This window comes from Sarcophilus harrisii, chromosome 2 (genome assembly GCF_902635505.1).
Source record: "Sarcophilus harrisii chromosome 2, mSarHar1.11, whole genome shotgun sequence".
In the NCBI taxonomy this organism is placed as follows: Eukaryota; Metazoa; Chordata; class Mammalia; order Dasyuromorphia; family Dasyuridae; genus Sarcophilus; species Sarcophilus harrisii.
This window is the reverse complement of record NC_045427.1, coordinates 81,491,496-81,510,181: the sequence shown is the minus strand read 5'-3', so window position 1 is coordinate 81,510,181 and position 18,686 is coordinate 81,491,496. Positions and strand designations below refer to the sequence as shown.

Genomic DNA, 18,686 nt, shown 5'->3' with positions numbered 1-18,686 from the left:
ATTAAGGATGTTAATGCCAAGGATTTAGGATTTCCTTGGTGGTGTTATTCCTTTGAATAATGCTAACTACAATCCATCTCTTAATAGCAGATTTGAATCCCAGACTTTCTGTTCCATTGCTGGATGCCTTTGAGCAGAACCTCATGCTATGTGAATTTGGGGAAAGCTCCTGATAGGTCCAGGCTCTGGCTTTCATACAACCATCAATAGTCAGTGGTCAGGGACCTTCTTTCTTCTTCATTGCACAGAACAGACCCTCTACTCCTTTGGGTACCTGCTTCATTGAGTCTCTTCCCCTAATCCTAAACTAGCAAGACTGATTCCTCACATGGAGGGGTCAATGTAAGCCTGTTGGCCTGTAACTACTATTTATCACCCATAATCTCTCTTTCACAGATGAAGAACCCACTAGCACAAAGATGGAGTGACTTGTCCAACATCACATATCAATATCAGAAACAGAATATAAAACAAAAGCTCGTGACTCCAAGTCTTTGTCATTAGGTTGGATGTATAGGACATGGAGTAAATTCCTCAGAAATGCCATGTTGTCACTGGAAACCCTTCCCCTGTCCCCTGTGGGGACTATAAGTGGTTGGTTTTGAAAAGAATAACTGCTCATCCTCCAGTTCTTCTTCCCCTACTTTTCCCTCCCTTAGTCAAGTTTTCCAGTGACGTTCCCATTTCTGTATATCATGGGTCCCCACCCTGGGAGACAGGAAAGAAATTTAGAAAATTCCAGACTTTTCAGGGGGGAAAAAACTAAACTTTTTTCAGTCTCTGGAAGAAGGTTTGAGGTGTGAATTGTCTACTGGAGAGAGCAGCAATTAATCTTGTTTGTCCTAAACATTTAAAAAAGTACCAGAGTGACTATGCATTTGTTTTAACAAAAGTTTTCCCCCAGTTAAAATCCCACCTTTTACAAGAATCTTTCCCGATTAATTGTAGTACTTTTTCTCTGCTGATTATCCTGTCTATGGCTTGTTTGTATATGATAGTTTGCATGCTGCTCTTTGAAAGCAGAGAAAAGTTTTTGCATAACTCCCAGAATAGTGCCAGGTATATAGTGGGTGTCTAATGTTTGTTGATTACCTAGTTGACTTTCTTGGAATCATATAGCTAATGTCTGAGGCAGGATTTGAACTAATGTCATCCTGATTCTTGAATATTCTATCCATACTGTTTGGCTTGTAAAGCCATTTCCAGCCTCACTGTACATTGGCTAGATGGAAGAGTACAGAAAGGAGACCAATCTGTTCTCTCTCTTTTCCTCATACAGGATAATATCCTAGTCTTTTGAACTGCTTGCCTCTTGTGCCTTCAATATACTCCCTCTTTTGACTTTCCAGTTACAGAATCTCCTCTGTCCTTCAAGATACAGCTCACTTTCTATATTAAGACTTTGATTCTCCACAACTGTTAGCACCCTCTCAAAATGACTTGTATTTAATTACTCTGTATTTCATCTGTACATACTTATACAAGTATATGTTGTCTCTCCCAATGGAATACTGGTTCCCTGCAGTAAAATATTGTTTCTTTCCTTTTAAAAACATCTTTGCATCTCCGGTGCTTAACAGTACAGCCAGTCCCAGGCACTGAAGGAGAGAGTTGATGTTGAAATGTGTATGGTCTTCAATTCTGCCTTGGGCAAGCCTGGTCAGGAAAGTCTCACCCCTTCCTCCCCACCTTGAAAACAGGATGGAGAAAAGGAGATGGGAGAAGATCCGAGCTACAATACAAACACCTGTATCATCTTGTTTTATTTTTATTTTTTTTCTTACAAAAATAAACAATTTAATTAACAAGAAGTACAAAAGCTTCTGGATGTACAAACTCCAAGACAGGGAAAGTTTGGGAATTGCTGCTCTGCTGCTTTCACTGAAAGCAAAATGAGGCAAGGTCTAGTCCCATGTCCCGGCTTGTGGCTCATGCTGCAACCCCATTCCCCAATCCCCCTACATTTCGGCTCATACTGGTATATTTCCCCCATCCCTAACCTCATGAGGTCATAGAGGGCTCCCACAGCATCCCCTTAGGAAATAGCTCACATACATAGTTACTTATGGCCCACCTCTCAAGGCCAAATCTCAATTCACAGAGAGCAAGTGAGGTGGCTGATTGTCCACACACAATCCCCACATGGGGCAGGCAACCAGTCAGAAGGGGGGAAGCAGCATGGCCTCCACCTACATTCTTGGGTTATAAAGGCAGTGACTGTGACATCATGGCTGTGACACTGGGAGAACAGAGCCACCCACAGGATTGTCTCAGCAAAGGGAGAAAACATTCTCCCAAGGTCCTAGCAGGCCAGCCCAACCCTGATGTCGGGCCCTGAAGGGTCATTCCAGGATTGCCTGTTTCTCTCCCCACCCCAAGTCTGTGCACAGGGTTCCTGGCAGGGAATGCCGCCATCGCCATCACCAGTCTGCTAAACTCACATTTTTACATTTTGATTTATTGCACGTGTGTCCTGGTAGTTCAGGTCTGCTCCGAGATGTCCTCCCGCCCACTGTCGACTCTGGGGCTGATGGCCAAGGTCAGTTAAGCCCTCAGGCTGGTCAAGCAGACGCCCTTACATAGGTGATCTTGTTAGGATCTGAGACTATTTGGCTCCAACCTGTCTTGAAGAAGACAAGCTGTCGACCTGAAGGGCAAGGATAGAAATGGTGATGAGACAGGCTGAGGAGAGGGAAGAAAGCTCTATATTCCCATCAGACTGGGGGAGGGGAGGCTAAAGGGAAGGAAATATTTTTTCTCTTAATCTCTTTCATTACCCAGTCTTTAAAACTTGTTGGTACATAGTTGTTTGCATATTGTCTCCTTCATTATATTGTGAGCTCCTTGAGAACTCAGACTGTTTTTTGCTATCCCAGTTCTTAACACAGTACTTTGTACACAGCAGGTGCTTAATAAATACTTGTTGACTGTCTCCACCAGAAAAGAAACCTTGTCTTGATATGACTCCAAACTCAATAGGATCTTCCTCTATGCATCTGCAGAGGGATAGTGTACAGTCTCTCTTCATCTCTACGTTCTAGAATTTTCACCTTCCTTCAAGGGTACCCTCAGGTTTAAATTAAGTATGTCCTCCTTGAGAAAAACCTTCCATTTATTAATATTCTCTTTCTCCTCAATTTAATGCATATTTACTTTTAGGATCATAGATGTATAGCTCAAAGGGACCTCAGTGTTTGTACAGAATAGGGAAACAGAGGCCAAGAAGAATTAAGTGAATTGCTTAGTCACAATAGTGTCAGAAGCAGGATTTGAGTTCCCAGACTCCAGGATTAGTCTTTTCTCCCACTGTATTACATTACCTTTTTGGTGTCTTTGTTATATTTCCTCCCTACAACCCCAGCAAAATATAAATTCAAAGCAACAGCCTACCATTTTTGCCATCTTCTTGTGCCTTACACAGTGCCTTGAATATGGTAAGTGCTTAATAAAGATTTGTGGAATTGAATCGGACTTGTTGCCAGCCTTACCTGTCCAGGTAGTCTGATTGGTGACCACAAAGGCCCGGCACTGAGAATGACTTTCACAGACGTCCATTGCTTCGGCCAGGCTGAACACAGACAGGAGACAACCGCCGTGGTGATAAGAAGGCCAGCAATGGTAATTCTCTTGTGGGATTGTAGTGTCTGGGACCCGTCGATACTCTAGGATAAGCATTTATAATCATTTTCCATCAGCAAGTCTCCTTGCCTTCAACTCCATAGAACACCATGTTCCATCCCCCCCTCCCATCACCTTCCTCCTACAGGACAGACTGATCACCTGAGATGTCACTCCTGGGGGGACTCACTCAAGTTTTGATACCCAACACATCCTCAACTCATCTTCAGTTGCCTCTCTCCTTTGTCTAGGAGACTGGAGGACTGGAGCATTAAATCTCCATCAAAGCCTTCTTTTATAGGAAGCTCACAACCCTCCTGGTAACCATATTGTCTAACACCATCCAAATCCAGCTTCTGATCCACCTTCCATTTCAACGTGTGTGTGTGTGATGTTTCCTTTACTCTAAAAGGGTAGGGAATATCTCTTTCTTATCAGCATATCCAGCACTCAGAATAGTGCCTGGCACGTAGTGGGCACTTAATAATATTTATTGAATTGAATTAGGATGACAGGATTTAGAACTGGCAGGACCTTTCTAATATTAGTTCAACCTCCCTGTTTTTATAGATGCACAAAGTAAGGCATAGAAAGACAAATTTGGTCAAAATCATATATACAGGAAGTAAGAAGCAAGGTTAGAGCTCCAAATCTCATGCTTTTCCCACTAGACTTCCTTGTTCTAAAGAAGAATAAGACAGAAGGAAAAAGGGGCTACAAAGGAGGAGGAGGAAGGACTTGTCACTCTGGAGGGGAGGTCCACCTGCTCTCATCCAGCTAGTGCCGTGTTACATGACACTTGGGCATGAATAAGCCCAAAAACCAAGAGCACAATTTGTTTACTCAGGCTGAGAATGAAGAGAGAGAAGGGAAAAAAGCTTGTGCCTAAGCAGGAAAACTGGGGCCAAATTATAGCCTTCTCCCTGGGGCAGGGATGACAGCATCTGACGCTCTGCTGAAGCTGAACTGTGGGGTTAGTCATAAAGTCAAGTCACAGAAAGGTCAAATCTCCTTCAATGTCCAGACTTGGGATGCTGGGAACCAATAACAAAGCAATCAATGGATGTAGTCCCTCATCCCCTCGGGGTTGACAACATAGTCACAGTAACACAAGATGGCTCACTTAGGTGAAGAGTTTTATATATACACAGGCTGAGTCAGTTGGATACAGGTCCCACTCCATCCTGAAATCTGATGGATTTGTGGCTGAGGTTAAATTATTTAGGACATTTGGGGCCTGCCCTTTCTCCTCTCACCCCACAACTTTCCGGGGCAGCTTGAACTTTGGGCTCCAGGCCACATTATCAGAAAATAATCAGGAAGGGTGGTTCTAGGATGGTCCAAAAGGTCAGAAGGGGAGGCAAGAATTTTGAAATAAGGAAACATATAAACTGTAGACAAAACATGCTCATGCTATTCAATATTTATTTTGGAAGCAATAGCATGGGCATTTAACAATGTATTAGAATCTGTCCTGTTTTCTTGGTTCAATGAAAAATTGAGGAGATACTCATCACAACTGCCTCTTGGCTCAGCTTCAGAGCTCAACATTATAATAATTCATAGAATTTCCCCCCCCCCCTTCTTTCCCTTTTCTTTTTCTTTCTTAGAGCTAGAAGGGATCTTGGCTAGAAGGATCCCATTTCTGGAATTTATGAATTAGAAACTTCTTGAAATTCACTTCTTTCTTCTCTTTCTTAGCCTAACCCTCCTTCCTCCACAGAGGGGACCGGACCAAAGTCCAGGGTTTGCTGTGATTTACAGCCCCATAAACTGAGTCCCTGGGGACAGAGCCGGCTATTGTTCACCTCGTTAAACTTTATTTACAGGGCTAATGAGCCCCTCCCCCTCTGCCATCCTTAAGACAAACCAGAGATCCCAGAATTTTGCTCCCTGTTCCACATAGCCCTGGCCAACCTTTCTGAGGATTTGGGGAACCAGTACCTGGCCCCGCAGCTGAGTCCCATGATCCAATCTGTCCTTCCAAGTAGACTCCAGTCTGATTTGTTGGAGAGAGTGAGGGGAGGGGGAAGACAGGTCTAGCTGAGCCTTAGACCAGGTGTGATTACAGGGCAAAGGTTACCAGTATTTAGTTTTTGTTTTTTCTTTTCACCTGTTGAGGCAGTTTGGAGTTTTACTGATTTCTCATCTAAGAGGGTTCACTCTCTGTGAGACCAGTGTTTTGGTTCCAGAGTCTGAGGCTGGGGGAGGGGATTTACGCTACTTATGAATCCATCCTGGTTTCTTCCAGAGAAGAAATCTCATTCCCTATTCTGGACGGTGGCAGACCTATGAATATCAAAGGTCAACTAGTAATAGCCATTGGATCAGTCAGTGCTCATTATGTCACTCCAACAGTCTTGCATGTGAGAGTTTCTCTTCCCAAGCACATTTATACTTTCCTCCAATTTAGTCCCCAGTCCTGCCTACTGACATCATGCTTTCTGTATAAGACTCTGAAAACTACTTCTACAAACCCGTCAGCCTTGGGACCAATTATTATTGGGACTTCCAATGAGCATTACTCACCAGCCCGAGGAGATGTAGTCGAATTCTGTAGGTACTGCCCGCTCCGGTAGAGATGCAAAACCTTCTCTAGCTGGACCAATGTTTCATCAACTCCCCAGATGAGCTCTCCTGTGGGGCAGAATGTGGTTTTGAGATAAGGCTAGTGGAAGCTATTATCTGTGATGGGAAGGACGGCTAACCTTCCCTCAGAAGGTTTCTGATTTCCCTTCTGAGGTCATGCTCTTAGTGGAGACATGATTGGTGGGAGAACAAGGAATTCTACAATGGATACAGTGCTTTGGGAATCATCTATTTATTTGGAATTATTTGTGCTATTGATCCACTGCCCTGACACAGGTAAGTGAGTAGTTAGAGGTCACACGGGAGGGAACAGATCTCATAGAGGAGCTAGGGTACAAACATTTCCAAGGCATCACCTGTAGCATTGACGATGCTGTCCAGCAGTGGCCGAAGGGAAGGAGGGGCACTGTGGGGTAGGAGGTATGTGAAGAAAAACCTGCCAAAGAGAAACCAGCATGATGGTCAGTATTCTGGCTTTCAAGGACTCCTCCCGGGTCTTGCTCCTTAAAGACTCAAGGACGTAGTCACTTCTACAGGGGAAGCCAGTCCTTTAGGACTATGGTCAAAGTAAATCATGGAATATATTCAGACACATGCTAAAATAATGTGCCTTATGTCAAATAGGAGATTCTCCCCACTATGTTTCCTCTATTTTACCCTCCTTTCTAAGAGATTTTTGGTTCCTTTTTTGCCTCAGAATAATCATTAGAATCAGCTCTACCAGCTGAGCCAAACTTGTAGCATTCAAAGGGCAAATATCTGAGGGCAAAATCCACAGAGACCAGGAGAATGGTGGCCCTAGTGGTGAGGAGTGTTGATGCTGGTAGTGCTCCCCAATCCTGCTTTATTCCCCTTCCTTCACCCTCCCCAAATCTGGAGACTATTTTAAGAAGTCTCCAGTCTGGCTTCTCCTCCGATCAGATGATCTTTCTTGGAACTCAAGGATCTATTTTTAGCTTCACTGTCCAGGGCTGGAACAGTTCCCTGATATGGAGGCATGACCCCAGCCCCATCCCAGGCCAGCCCTGCTCAGAGATACATCCCCCTTCCATTCCCAGATTTTCCATCCCTGACATCCACAGTGACTTTTACTTTCTGCTCTCCAAATCCTCATTATTCTTTCCTCTCTCACATAAATTCATGGGAACTCTACCTGGGCCTCTCTGCTCCTCACCCTAGGGTACCAGGTCATATCTGTATGGATTCATGGACCCCCAAAGCCTTGAATTTCTAATCCTTAAAAGTAGCAAAAGTTCTAAACTTTTAGAAAGTATTTGTCATAACTTCTAAAAAAAGAGAGAAAAAAGGTTATAAGGGAATAAGAGAGGGGATGAAGAAGTCAACTACAGCTATTGAGTAGTAGTTTCCCTTGTTTCAAGTTTTAGTCTAAATAACTGACAAACAGCCATAGCAGATAATGGAGGCAAATTGTGAAGGAGAAGCAGACTGGATGTGAGGAGGAGTGAGGGTGGCAGGGGAAGGGTCTCACCTGTAGGCATTGTATAGGTTCCGCTTCTCATTCATACCCTGGCACCAGCCCTGGGCTGAGCAGGGCAGGGTGAAGTTCCGGGCTGGAAATTCGAGAACACAATCCCCAGGACTTTCACATGGCGTCTCATCTATACGAGCATCATCCAGGTCGGTCACCTTCAACTCCCCATCCACAAGTACAAACTGCCTAGGCCGAAAGTCCAGAAGGGTCACTGAGCCCAGAGGTGAATGAGCAAGATGGTGGAGCAGGCGGCCAAGGCTCAGGCAGATCTGAGGAGACACAGGGGAGGGTCTAGCCAATCTACTCCTCGGGAGGAGTGGGGACTTTGCATTCACTTTTTGCTTATTCTTCTATTTCTGCTGTAGCAGTACCAAAAGTAGACATGGGGATTGGTTGGGGTTAGGGAGAGGTAGTATTGGGAAGGAAAGAAAGGTAGGAAATTGAGACACGAGGGGTAAAAGACTTTTTGAAGTCTTTTCTAACAGGAATGGCTTCATTATTATGTCAAGGAAGAGAAGAGAAAGATTTTGAAATCTCTTCTGAATCTAGAATGTTAGCCCTTGTTAGCCCAGAACAAGTTTACTTAGCAGAAAGAACGGGATTCTTTGTTGCCTTTAAGAAACAAAACAAAAAAAAAATCTTTTTGGCCACCAGAAATATAAAACATTTTTCTTCTCTATTCTGGCTGGAAGTGCCAAGACTATCTCCTAGAGAACTGTCTTCTAAGGGAAAAACATCTGGGAGAGTAATGGAGGTGCCCCCTTTTTCATGCCCACTTACTCGGAATCGATCCTCCCAGGAGGTCTGCAGTAACTGGATCATCTCTACAGGGGAGCCAAGTTCTGTGATGGTGGTCAGTGTATCTGGAATGTCCTCACTGTCCTGGTAACAATATCCATAGAGCTGGAGGAGAAAGTGACAGAGGTCATGAGGGAGCAAGCACCGGTTGTCCAGATCTTTCCAGCTGTCATCTCAAAGCGCCAACTCCGAGCTAGGTTTCTTCCAGTTACCATGGAATGAGAAAGACATGGGTGACCAAGGGCGTAGAGAGTATCAGGTGGCTTTCGTTTCCTGAGCAGTTTGGGGAGAGTGGTTCTAAGATGCTTTCCTTCTTTTCTTTAGGTCAGGTGTTAAAGTAGGTCCAACTCCTTCTTCTTCATGGAGTCTGGACCTTGAGGTTCAAAACCTCAACCCTAGAACACTAAGGACTAACTTCAACTCACCTGGCAGGATGATTGGCTTTTCATTTATACACATTTCTCTTAAGTGAACTCTCCTCTCAAAGCCCTGTTCTCCCCATTCCATTCTCTACCCCATGTCAGGACTCTTTATTCCCCATAAGCTATACAGATAGATAACTATTGGGAGTTCCATTCCTCCCCTTCACCTCCAGTTTGTGGATTTTACACACACACACACACACACACACACACACACACACACACACACAACTATTCAATATAACCAGTTTGCTTTGTAATCCAACATACTAAGTTTTATGCCTTTTAAAATATTACTCTGATTATTCGGACTAGTTCCAATGATCTTGTGATAAAGAGAGGCATCTATACCCAGAGTGAGGACTGTGGGAACTGAGGGTAGATCACAACATAGTATTTCCAATCTTTTTTTTTGTTGTTTGCTTACATTTTATTTTTTCTCATTTTTTCCCAGTTTCATTTGATTTTTCTTGTGCAGCAAGATAATTGTATAAGTATGTATGCCTATATTGGATTTAACATATATTTCTCTCATGTTTAACATATATTGGATTACTTGCCATCTAGAGGAAGGAAAGAGGGATAAAATTGGAACACAAGATTTTGCAAGGATTAATGTTGAAAAATTATCCATGCATATGTTTTGAAAAAAAACTTTAATTAAAAAATTTTATTCTAAGAAGAGGCATATAGCTTTTAACCAGATAGCTAAATGAACCTATGACCAAAAAAGTGAGGAACTAACACTGAATAGGTAACTAATAAATGGTTTTTTAATTAAATGGAAATGGAATAAGTAACATGTGAGCAAGACAAAACAATATTTCAGAGTGATGATCATTATAAATGCAGGAGTAGGGAGAAAGGAAGATGATGACTTAAGCAAATCTTCACTTGGATCCCTGGGGACTTCAACTTTGGAGTTGATAGTCCTTTCCTGTTAAATTTAAGATTCAGCATCCTTGAAATATTATGGACATTAAGAAAGAAAAATCTCTGGTCTCTGGGCTTCAGTTTCCTCCTCTGTGAAAACTGGAGGTGGTATTTCTCTAAGTTCTCTTACAGCTCTAAATTCTAAATTGTTATGACCAAATCGGCATGTCCTGGGAAGCAACGATCCTTCCCTAAGGCTCCTTCCTTGGCAATTAGTCTCTGCTCAGATAGGTGAAGTAGGCTAATGTTAATGGTTATTTGCTTTTGAATCCATGGAGGATAAATACAAAGACAGAATGTTTAGGTTGCTTAGCAAAGCAATCATAGATCTGAGATGAAGAAACTTTCGGGACATCTGCTTTAGCCTCCTCAACTTTGTAGATTAAGAAACTGAGGCTAATAAGTGTCCTTCCCAGTGTTCTTTCCATCAGATAATAAATGCCTGAGCTAAGGGTTCAAATCTAGCATGGGAGAATAAGGAGCTAGCTCAGTATCCTTTTTGTGTGGTTCTAAAGGGTAAAACTGGGGGTGATATGGATAGAAGTAAAAGAGGTAGATTTGGAGTTGGTATAAGGAAAAATGTCCTAGTAATTAAAACAATCCCAAAGTAGAATGGACTGCTTTGGAGATCCTTGGTTCCTGATTGCTGGAAACCCTTAAACAATGGCTATAGAGAGAACCCTTTTATAGGTCCTGGTTGGACTAGAAGGTCTCTGCCTCTGAGGACCATTTCCAACAGAGATTTTGTGATTCTGTGACTCCAAATCTGAGGTTCTTTCCATTTTTAAGCAGCCTCTCTGTGGGATAACCATTGCCCAAGTCACAGGCTTGCCTCGTTGAACAGTTAAGGGCATTATCTCACACAGACACACACAGCTGAATTTCACAATCCCATACATGGTTCTCCTCAACAATCCCACAACCACAGTCACAAGTACTCCAAGTTATACAGTCACACAGTGCTACTGCCTCACATATCGAGTCCCCCACATACCTCACGGTGCTATTCTAGCTGGGATCACTCAAGTCTCAGTTGGGGCTAATATGTTTCCTTATTTCTAATTCAGAGTTTTCCTGTTCAACCCAAGGACGACCAAGGGTCCCCCTTCTCTCTCTCTCTCTCACCACTGTCTCCCTCTTTCCCTCAGGAGCCTGCCTTCACGTTGGGCCTGAATGAGAAGCTAAGCCTACTTCACTGAGTAGCTCGGGCCAGCTACCAGTCACCCTTCCCCCTTCCTCCCCCCAATCAGCCAGGGAAGACACAGCACTGGGAAGGGGGGATTTGAGTTGGGTGAACAGCCTGGGCCTGGTTCTCATTTTCCAGCCCAGCATCTGAGTCTTTGTGGGGAAACTTCTGAAGGTTATTAAACACCCGGAGGTCGTTAAATGTGCTGTTAACGAGGTATTAATCAACACCCCTCAGGAAAAAAATAAAAAGATGCTATTAACCCTCCCCCCCACCCCCAAACTCCCCCCCAGGAAGCATGAAGATGGCCAGTTAAGTCACATCTTTTGTTCCTTTCGAAAAAGGAAGAGACCCAGAACCAGCAGGCAGGCATACAGACAAGGGGCAAGAGTAGATGAAGAGCACAGGCAGATTCAGAGCAGGGTGGGGGGGTGTGTGAGGCCCCAGGGAAACCAGGGAGGAGAAAGGGGAGGAGGCGAAAGGGGGAAAAGAGGGGCAGAGAAACAGAGAGAGAAAAAGGAGAAAAAGAAAGAGAGAGAAAAAGAGAGAAAAGGAAAGAGTGTCTTTTGCCCTCTGACCCTGGGCTGAAGCAGCAGCTGTCACGTGGTAGGAGCCCCTCCCCCCTTTTAGCTTCCTTCAGCAAGTGTGGTCAGGGAGAAAAAGGGCTGACCAGAGCTAAGCTAGTGGGGAGGGAGAGAGGGTGGGGAGGAGAGGTGGGGAGGAGGAAAGGTGCGGGACCATTGGACCTTTCCTTCCCAATTTTTCTAGGTTTTAAGGGGTCAGTCTTGGGAAAATCAGCCCAGGGAAATCTGAGTCCTGTTCTAACAGTTACCTGCGGTGTGACCCTGGATAAGTCATTTCATCTACATTTTGGTGGCTTTACTCACATAATGGGGATCATAATGCTTACTATGTTTTTGCTTTTCCTTGTAGCTTCAGCGCTTAGCAGAGTGTCTAGTAACTCAGGGGTCCTCAAACTACAGCCCGTGGGCCAGATGCGGTAGCTGAGGATGATTATTCCCCTCACCCAGGGCTATGAAGTTTCTTTATTTAAAGGCCCACAAAACAAAGTTTTTGTTTTTACTATCATCTGGCCCTCCAACACTCTGAGGGACAGTGAACTGGCCCCCTATTTAAAAAGTTTGAGTGACTCACTTTAGTATAAAGTAAGCATGCAATAAATAAAGATTAACTGCCTCATTGGTTTGTAAAAGATTAGTTTTGTAAATCTTATTATGCTATAAAGTTTAGTTTTGATTATTTTCTAGCTCTCCGGAGTCAGCAAACAATCAAAGCTTGTTTTTAGTTTTAAATGATAAAATTAAATAATTTAAAGGTTTAATTTAAAATTGTTTTTTTTTTTTTTTTTTAATTTCCAGAGCTGACCCAGGTAGATTTCCTTTTAGGGTGAGTTAATCCTGCTCTATCACTATATTTAATAAACAAAGTGCCAAAAATCCTGACCCCATACTAGACTTGGTGTGAGCCCCAAATGGACAGAGTAAAGGTCAACTCAGGGGATAGAAAAAGTTCCTGGTTGAACTTTCATGACCTCTTGACCTCTCAGAGTAGGCTTCTTAACCTTTTTTCTCTCTTGGACCCCTTGGACAGCCCATGGACCTCTTCTCAGAAGGATATTTTTAAATGCATAAAATACATAAAACTACAAGGAAAAGCAAAAATGAGTAAAAATAAAAACGGGATTTCTTCCTCCACCCAATCCTAGTTCATATATTTCCTCTGAAATCTACAGAAGGATGTCCTTAAAGTCCTAGTTTAGAACCTCTTCCTAAGAGGTGGGTTGGGAATTTGTCCCAGAGTTAACACCGAAGGCTAAAGAAGAACGAGGGAGAAATTAAGGGAGTAGAGAGTTAACTCGACTTGTCATCATGCCTGAGGTGGAAGTCGGGGTAGGGATAGAGAAGTTCCTCCAGAAAAAATAAAAAAAAGTCCTGATCTTTCCCCTTCTCCCCAATCCATCTTGGTAACAGGAAAATAGATCAAAGCTCACAATAAGAGTTCCTTCTATTAAACTAGAAGGGGAAAAACAATGGCAACAACAAGAAAAAAGCTCTGCTCTGGTAGTGTCCAGTCTGTTATACCTGAGGATTTTCAAAAAGATTCCCTGGAAGTTAAAGGAGTGGGACACACCCAGATGAAACAGGCCATATAGCGAATTGAGTGCTAGGGACAACCCGACAATCCAGTCACCCGCTCCATGGATGATCAATCGGGCCACACCTCAAGTTGGACAAAGGAAGATTTTGGATGAGCTTTCTAGGGTCAGCTCTAACCCATCAAGTGTTAAACTATTGCCATCAATATCTCCCTTTCCCCCCATGCCCCTAGTTGGGCTCTATTCCCCTTCCCTCCCTTTTCAGTTTATTGCACTGTATGAGAGGAAACTTCTGTGCCTCAGTAGAAAATTGGGTTGGTTAGACACAGGGGGCCCAAGCTCCCCCCTCCTCAGACTCCAACTGTAGAAGAGACAAGGGATAACAGGTCCATTTAGAAGGGCATTCACTTGTGTTCCTGGGAGCTTGGGCAATCACCAAGGGTGGGGATTTTCTCAGCTGGAGTATCTGTTCCAATCCCATACACCCCAGGAGCCCGAGATAAACAGTTCCCCTCAATTTAGTTTAACAAACACTTATTAAGCACATCTCTGTCCATGCTTTGGGTTGGTAAGAGGAAGGTTGGTTTGAACTTTTAGGGGGAGGCACGCCCTAGAGGAGGGGTAGATGGCATAGGGAGGCCTGAGATTATGGGGGACTGGATGCAGCTTCTATTTGGAGGAAACAAGGCAGTTCTGTCTTTCCCCTGTTCATTTCTACTCAATTCCCTGTCTTTCTCCCCATTCCCTGCCTCTAGCAGGGTTTAGCAGACAAAAGATAGGCTTGGAACTCAGACTTGCTCTTCTCTTTCTTCTGGTCACTTGGACATAATCAGCCTATCCTTGCATCCCCCCAGGCTGTGCGCTCCCCCTCCTTGTCAGGACCCCAATCCAGGCCCTGGTAGGAGACCTGAGCTGGGGGTGTTTGTTTGTACTCTTGGAGTTCTCAAAGCTCAGTTCTCAGAGCACCCTGAGCTCTGGACACAAGACTCTCAGTGTTGCTGCTTCTGTCATAGTCAGATATGGGGCAGGCTTCTAAAGTCTCTAAATAAACTCTCCACAATTCCCTTAAGTCTCAGAGCTACATGATTTCCTCCTCCCTTAACCCTCCCAAATACCCTTAAATCTTAGGGGCTCCACAGATCCACACAAGGGCTGGAAATCAGGGGGAAATTTGGCTCCTCAGGCAGAAACTGAAAGTGATGTGAGGTCACTTCTCGAACTTGCCTTGGCACTGGGGCCCCCTTCTAGCTCATCCAGATTCAATCACTGCTCCTGACACCTGACTACTTTATAGCTTTGACAAGGTCACTGGCAGTGGGATGAGGACTCAGGTCCCAAAGAAGGACATGCTCTTCCCCCACTGTCACCCTTTTAAATTCAGCTGACAATCCCATCAAGATTGAGCTTTCCTTAGATATGTACTGTTTACAGGTCATTCCCAGAGCTCAAGGCTCTTTGACCCTGCCTGGGAGTGGGGCACACAGCCTTAAATCCTTAAGTCCCTGGAAACCTGGTGTAGCCTGGTACTTACTTCTCTACCAAGAATCTCAGGGCTGGCAAGGACTTGCTAGATCAGGACCTAAGAAGCTAATGGCTCCAGCCGGAGGAAGCATATAGCAACCAGGAACGGCCCCAGAGAAAAGGCACGGGCAGAGCAATCCCACAGCCCTCCTCCAGATGCTAGCTATGCCAGGCCCACGCCTAGCTACCTGCTGGGTTATGTCCCTAGTTAGGAAACGCGTTGTCTCTTGTCAGACGTCTATCGGGCATGTGTCCCATCCAGTACTCACAGCCCACTAGAGGTGTCCTGTCTGCAGCACGCTGAGGTGTCCCCTGCCCGCAGTCTAATAAGTGGGTGCTCTTGGACTGCGGTGGGTGCTCTTGCAGGATCCACTGCCCACTAGGGTGCCCCGTCCCCTGAGGCCCAATACCTGTAGCACGTTGGGGTGTCGCAGTCTCTCCAGCAGCACCATCTCCTTGAGCAGCTTGTGCGCTGCCAGTCGGTAACAGCCCCGCCGAGCCCCGAATTCTCGGACGCAGCTGCCCAGGTCGTGGCCGCTGAAGTCCACGGCCTTGAGCGCTACGGCGACGCCGCCAGGCAGGCGGACCCGATACACTGCCTTGGTGTAGCCCGAGCCCACGTACTGAGCCCCGGACACGTTGCGGAGCGCGGCGCAGCCCAGCCGCGGGGGGTCAGGGGCTGGGGGCCAGCCCAGGGTGCCGTCGGGCGGGGTTCGGGCCCGGGGAACTCGAGGGGGACGGGGACGCTGCAGGCCCGGGCCGCTTCGGGCCAGGTCCATGAGGCGCCGCCGTTCTGGCCGGCCCGCGCCGGGCCCGGGTCCCCCCCGAGTGTAGCGCTGCACCTCTTCGTAGCGCGCCCGGATTTGGCGCGCCAGCTCCCCGCGACCCCCGCGACGGCCCGGGGCCGGGGCTGGGGAGGGGCCGGGGGGCTGGCCTGGCCGAGGCGGCTCCGATCCCGGCACGAAGAGCACATTGAGGACCGAGCCAAGCAGGAAGGAGGCGCAGAAGCCCGCGGCCACGGCGGCCCGCCGGCGCCGCATCACCGCTCCCGCCCCCCTCTCCTCCCGGCTCTGCTCTGCTCTGCTCAGCCCCGTTCTCCCCCCGGCCCCGTTCGCGGATCGCTCAGGCTCCGAGGCGACTGCGCTCGGCGCCCCGCCGGACCCCCGCCCAGCCCGCGCGCATGGCCCCGCCGGTCCCGGTCCAGCTCCCGGCCCCTCGCAGGCGGCGCATCAGCCTGACACTTGCCTCCCTCTTGCTCCCCCCTCCCCCCCGCTCCCCCAGCTGCTTATAAGGCCCGGAGCTGCCCCCGCCTCTACCCCGCCCCCGCCCCCGCCTCTCTCCTCCCGGGGCCCGAGTCCGCTTCCCGGCACCGCCCCCTCCGGCCGCCCAGCCCGTCCTTCTCCCGTTGACTGACAGCGGGACCTCCGCCCCCCCCTCCCCTTCCTCGGCCTGGGAAGCGGAGCGGAGGCAGCTCTGGCCCTTCCCAGCTCTGTGGCCCCGGGATGCGGGGAACCGGGCAGAGAGCTCGGGGGAGAAGGACAGAAAGGGCAGCGTATGATTCTGACCGGGCAGCGAGCAGGGTCTGTGGAGCAGAGCTAGAGGGTGGATAACGGAGCTAAGGCAGGCGGATAACGGGACCTGGGCGGGAGGCGGGTAACGGGGCTGGGAGTGGGGGAGGGCGGCGAGCTGCGGATAAGAGGGGAGGGTCACATAAAGGTGTAGAGAACAGGCAGCAAATTAGAATGGTGTTGAAGGTAGGAGACTTTAAAAGTTATTGGGCCCGGGAGCTGGAGTTCCCCTTCTGGGAGGGGAAGGCCCCAGACAATACTCAGCGCTGTTAACTCAGCATTCCATCCATCCCCCCGCTTGTGGCGAGGGTGAGAGTATTGGGGCCCTCGGCAACGACACGAGCGACCTCAAGCTAGGGGCTTAAGCACCTGCGTGTAAGGTTGGGGAGAAGAGGGGGTGAAGATTGTTCAGGTGTTTGAAGCCGGGTATCACGATACCGTCCGGATTTGAATCTTTCCACCCATCCCCCCTACCATAAGGTCCTTTCAAGGCCTCTCTAAAGCCACCCGGACCAAAGGAGGCATCTCCTTCTAGGCACCCCTTCTATGATCGCTTCTATGTAAAGGGACCTATCTTTTAGCTATCTGGAGGATTCTGGAACTAGAACAGGAGCTGCGTGTGCACATCATCCTGTGTGTGTGCATGCATAGAACTTGGTTGAGTTGCTTAATGTTTGTGCAACTGCTACAGGTGTGCATGCGCATATTGAAGTGAATTTTTAAGAGTCGCTTTTCTATGATAGTCCACTTTTCTGGGTGTCAGTGTATATGAGTTTGTGTGTTTAACACTGTGTGTTGTGTGTGTGTGTGTGCCTGAGAGCTAACTCTACTGAGATGCCCAATCCCTCCCCCTCCCTCCCTGATTGCATCATTAGTGCTAATTGAGGGGCTTTCACACCCCAGTGCATTAGCTGTTTGGAGTGAGCTTCCCCCCTCCTGAGAGAGATAAGCCGTTGCTCCTCCCCCTCCTCCGCTCCTGCACTCCACTTCCCGACCACCCTGGGTCTGTTCACCCAGCCCCCATCATCTTTCTGGTCACCTTCCTGCCTCCCTCCTGAGCCTAGTCTGGCTAACCTCCTTCCTTAGCTGCACCCCCAACCCCCCAAAGGTGACAGGTACTGGGCCTTCACCACTAAGAGGGTGGGGTTAAAGAGTTTAAGGTAGAAGCATATGAGGAAAAAATGAGGGGCCTTTTTGGGTGATGATGTTGGGGCCGGGTTTTTTTTAACCCCCCCCCCCAAAGGTCTTTTTGTTGGAATGCCCAGGAGTTGGGTGTGGATTTAAGTTTATCTTCAAACTCCTTTAGGGGTATGGGAAACTGGTATAATTGCATAATCATTGCTTCTATCCATGGGAATATGGAACAAGATTTCCTCCGTTTTTTGCTCTAGGATTGGGGTGAGGGGAGAAGAAAGGCAAAAGCTGTATCAGATTCTTTCTCATTGCTCTCCCAGCATGTGATCCTCAGAATGCCATTCCCTCCCAGCATTGATTCCCTGAGATTTCCTAGATCCAGAGAAACCCCAAGCATCCAGCCTCCCCAGATCCAAAGAACTCTAGCTTAGCCCTTTGGATTCCCAGTTTTGGAGGATAGGAAGTGACAGGATTGGAGAGGCAGGCTTCCAGTAGAGGCCTACGGTCTGGCTGGGATTGGGGTCTGGTCCTGATTAGGACTGTTCTGTCCAGTCCGAGCCCCTTGGCTGTAGTGGGGGGAGGGGAATGGGGGTGGGGTGAGTAGTGAAAAGAAAGAGGGGAAGGAGCAGATGCCCTCCCTGGTCCTCACACCAGATGTCTTTGGTCTGTCTAATTAACTGTGCTGGGAAAACCAACCTGGGTTTGTAAACAGAGCTACTGGCTAAAGTCAACAACGAGCAGTGGCAAACAGCAAATACACTCCTCACACTCAAGTCTCAGTCCAATTCAGTGTGAATTGGCTGGGGGGGTGGGTAGTGGGAAACTGTTTGATACCAGGACTCCCAAAGTCTATGGGTCATATACAGTGGATTGTACAGGGCCAGCAAAATCTGGATATTTCCTTCTCCTTCAATGAATCAGGATCACAGAATGTTAAAGTTAGAAGAATGATTTTTCTTAGTGATTTAGTTCACCTCTTCCTCACTTCCCACTCTTTGATAGATGTCTTAAATGATTTGCCCAGAATTGATTAGCTCATTGGTGGAGGAAAGGGAATTAGAACTCAGATCCTTTTTTTCCCCCCCCCTTTTTAGCTCCCACTGTCCAATCTATTCTGGATTGGGGGTGGGGAAATCATTATGCTTATCTTTAAATATTCCACTTCCCAGTTCCTAGTCATGCCCACAAATTTGCATAAAACTCTCACTCCTGGGAGAAGCTTTTCTGAGTATTGGGTCAGAATTGTCCTAAGGGTCAGATCAGGTTTGAGGGCCGACTTTGAAATGTAAAGGCTCTAACTTTTTTTTTC

The 18,686-nt window shown here is 46.9% G+C and overlaps 1 protein-coding gene across 1 annotated transcript; it reads right to left on the bottom strand.

Moving 5' to 3' along the window:
- Positions 1–1,733: 1,733 nt before the first annotated feature.
- Positions 1,734–15,930, bottom strand: PKDCC (protein kinase domain containing, cytoplasmic). The gene is made up of 7 exons (XM_031950405.1): positions 15,086–15,930; positions 8,480–8,602; positions 7,697–7,968; positions 6,564–6,643; positions 6,148–6,255; positions 3,489–3,662; positions 1,734–2,647 (listed from the first exon to the last, which is right to left on the bottom strand). Exons 1-7 carry the CDS (start codon positions 15,713–15,715, stop codon positions 2,562–2,564), a joined length of 1,473 nt encoding a protein of 490 aa, XP_031806265.1. The 5' UTR covers positions 15,716–15,930; the 3' UTR covers positions 1,734–2,561.
- Between the last annotated feature and the right edge of the window lie 2,756 nt (positions 15,931–18,686).

Excerpts from the sequence above, each read along its gene's own strand:
- PKDCC (XM_031950405.1), bottom strand. The coding sequence starts at position 15,715 with ATGCGGCGCCGGCGGGCCGCCGTGGCCGCGGGCTTCTGCGCCTCCTTC. Across the intron at positions 7,969-8,479 it reads CCTGGGAGGATCGATTCCGA|ATCTGCCTGAGCCTTGGCCG; the intron begins GTAAGTGGGCAT and ends GTGTCTCCTCAG. Across the intron at positions 6,644-7,696 it reads AACCTATACAATGCCTACAG|GTTTTTCTTCACATACCTCC; the intron begins GTGAGACCCTTC and ends TCTCTTTGGCAG.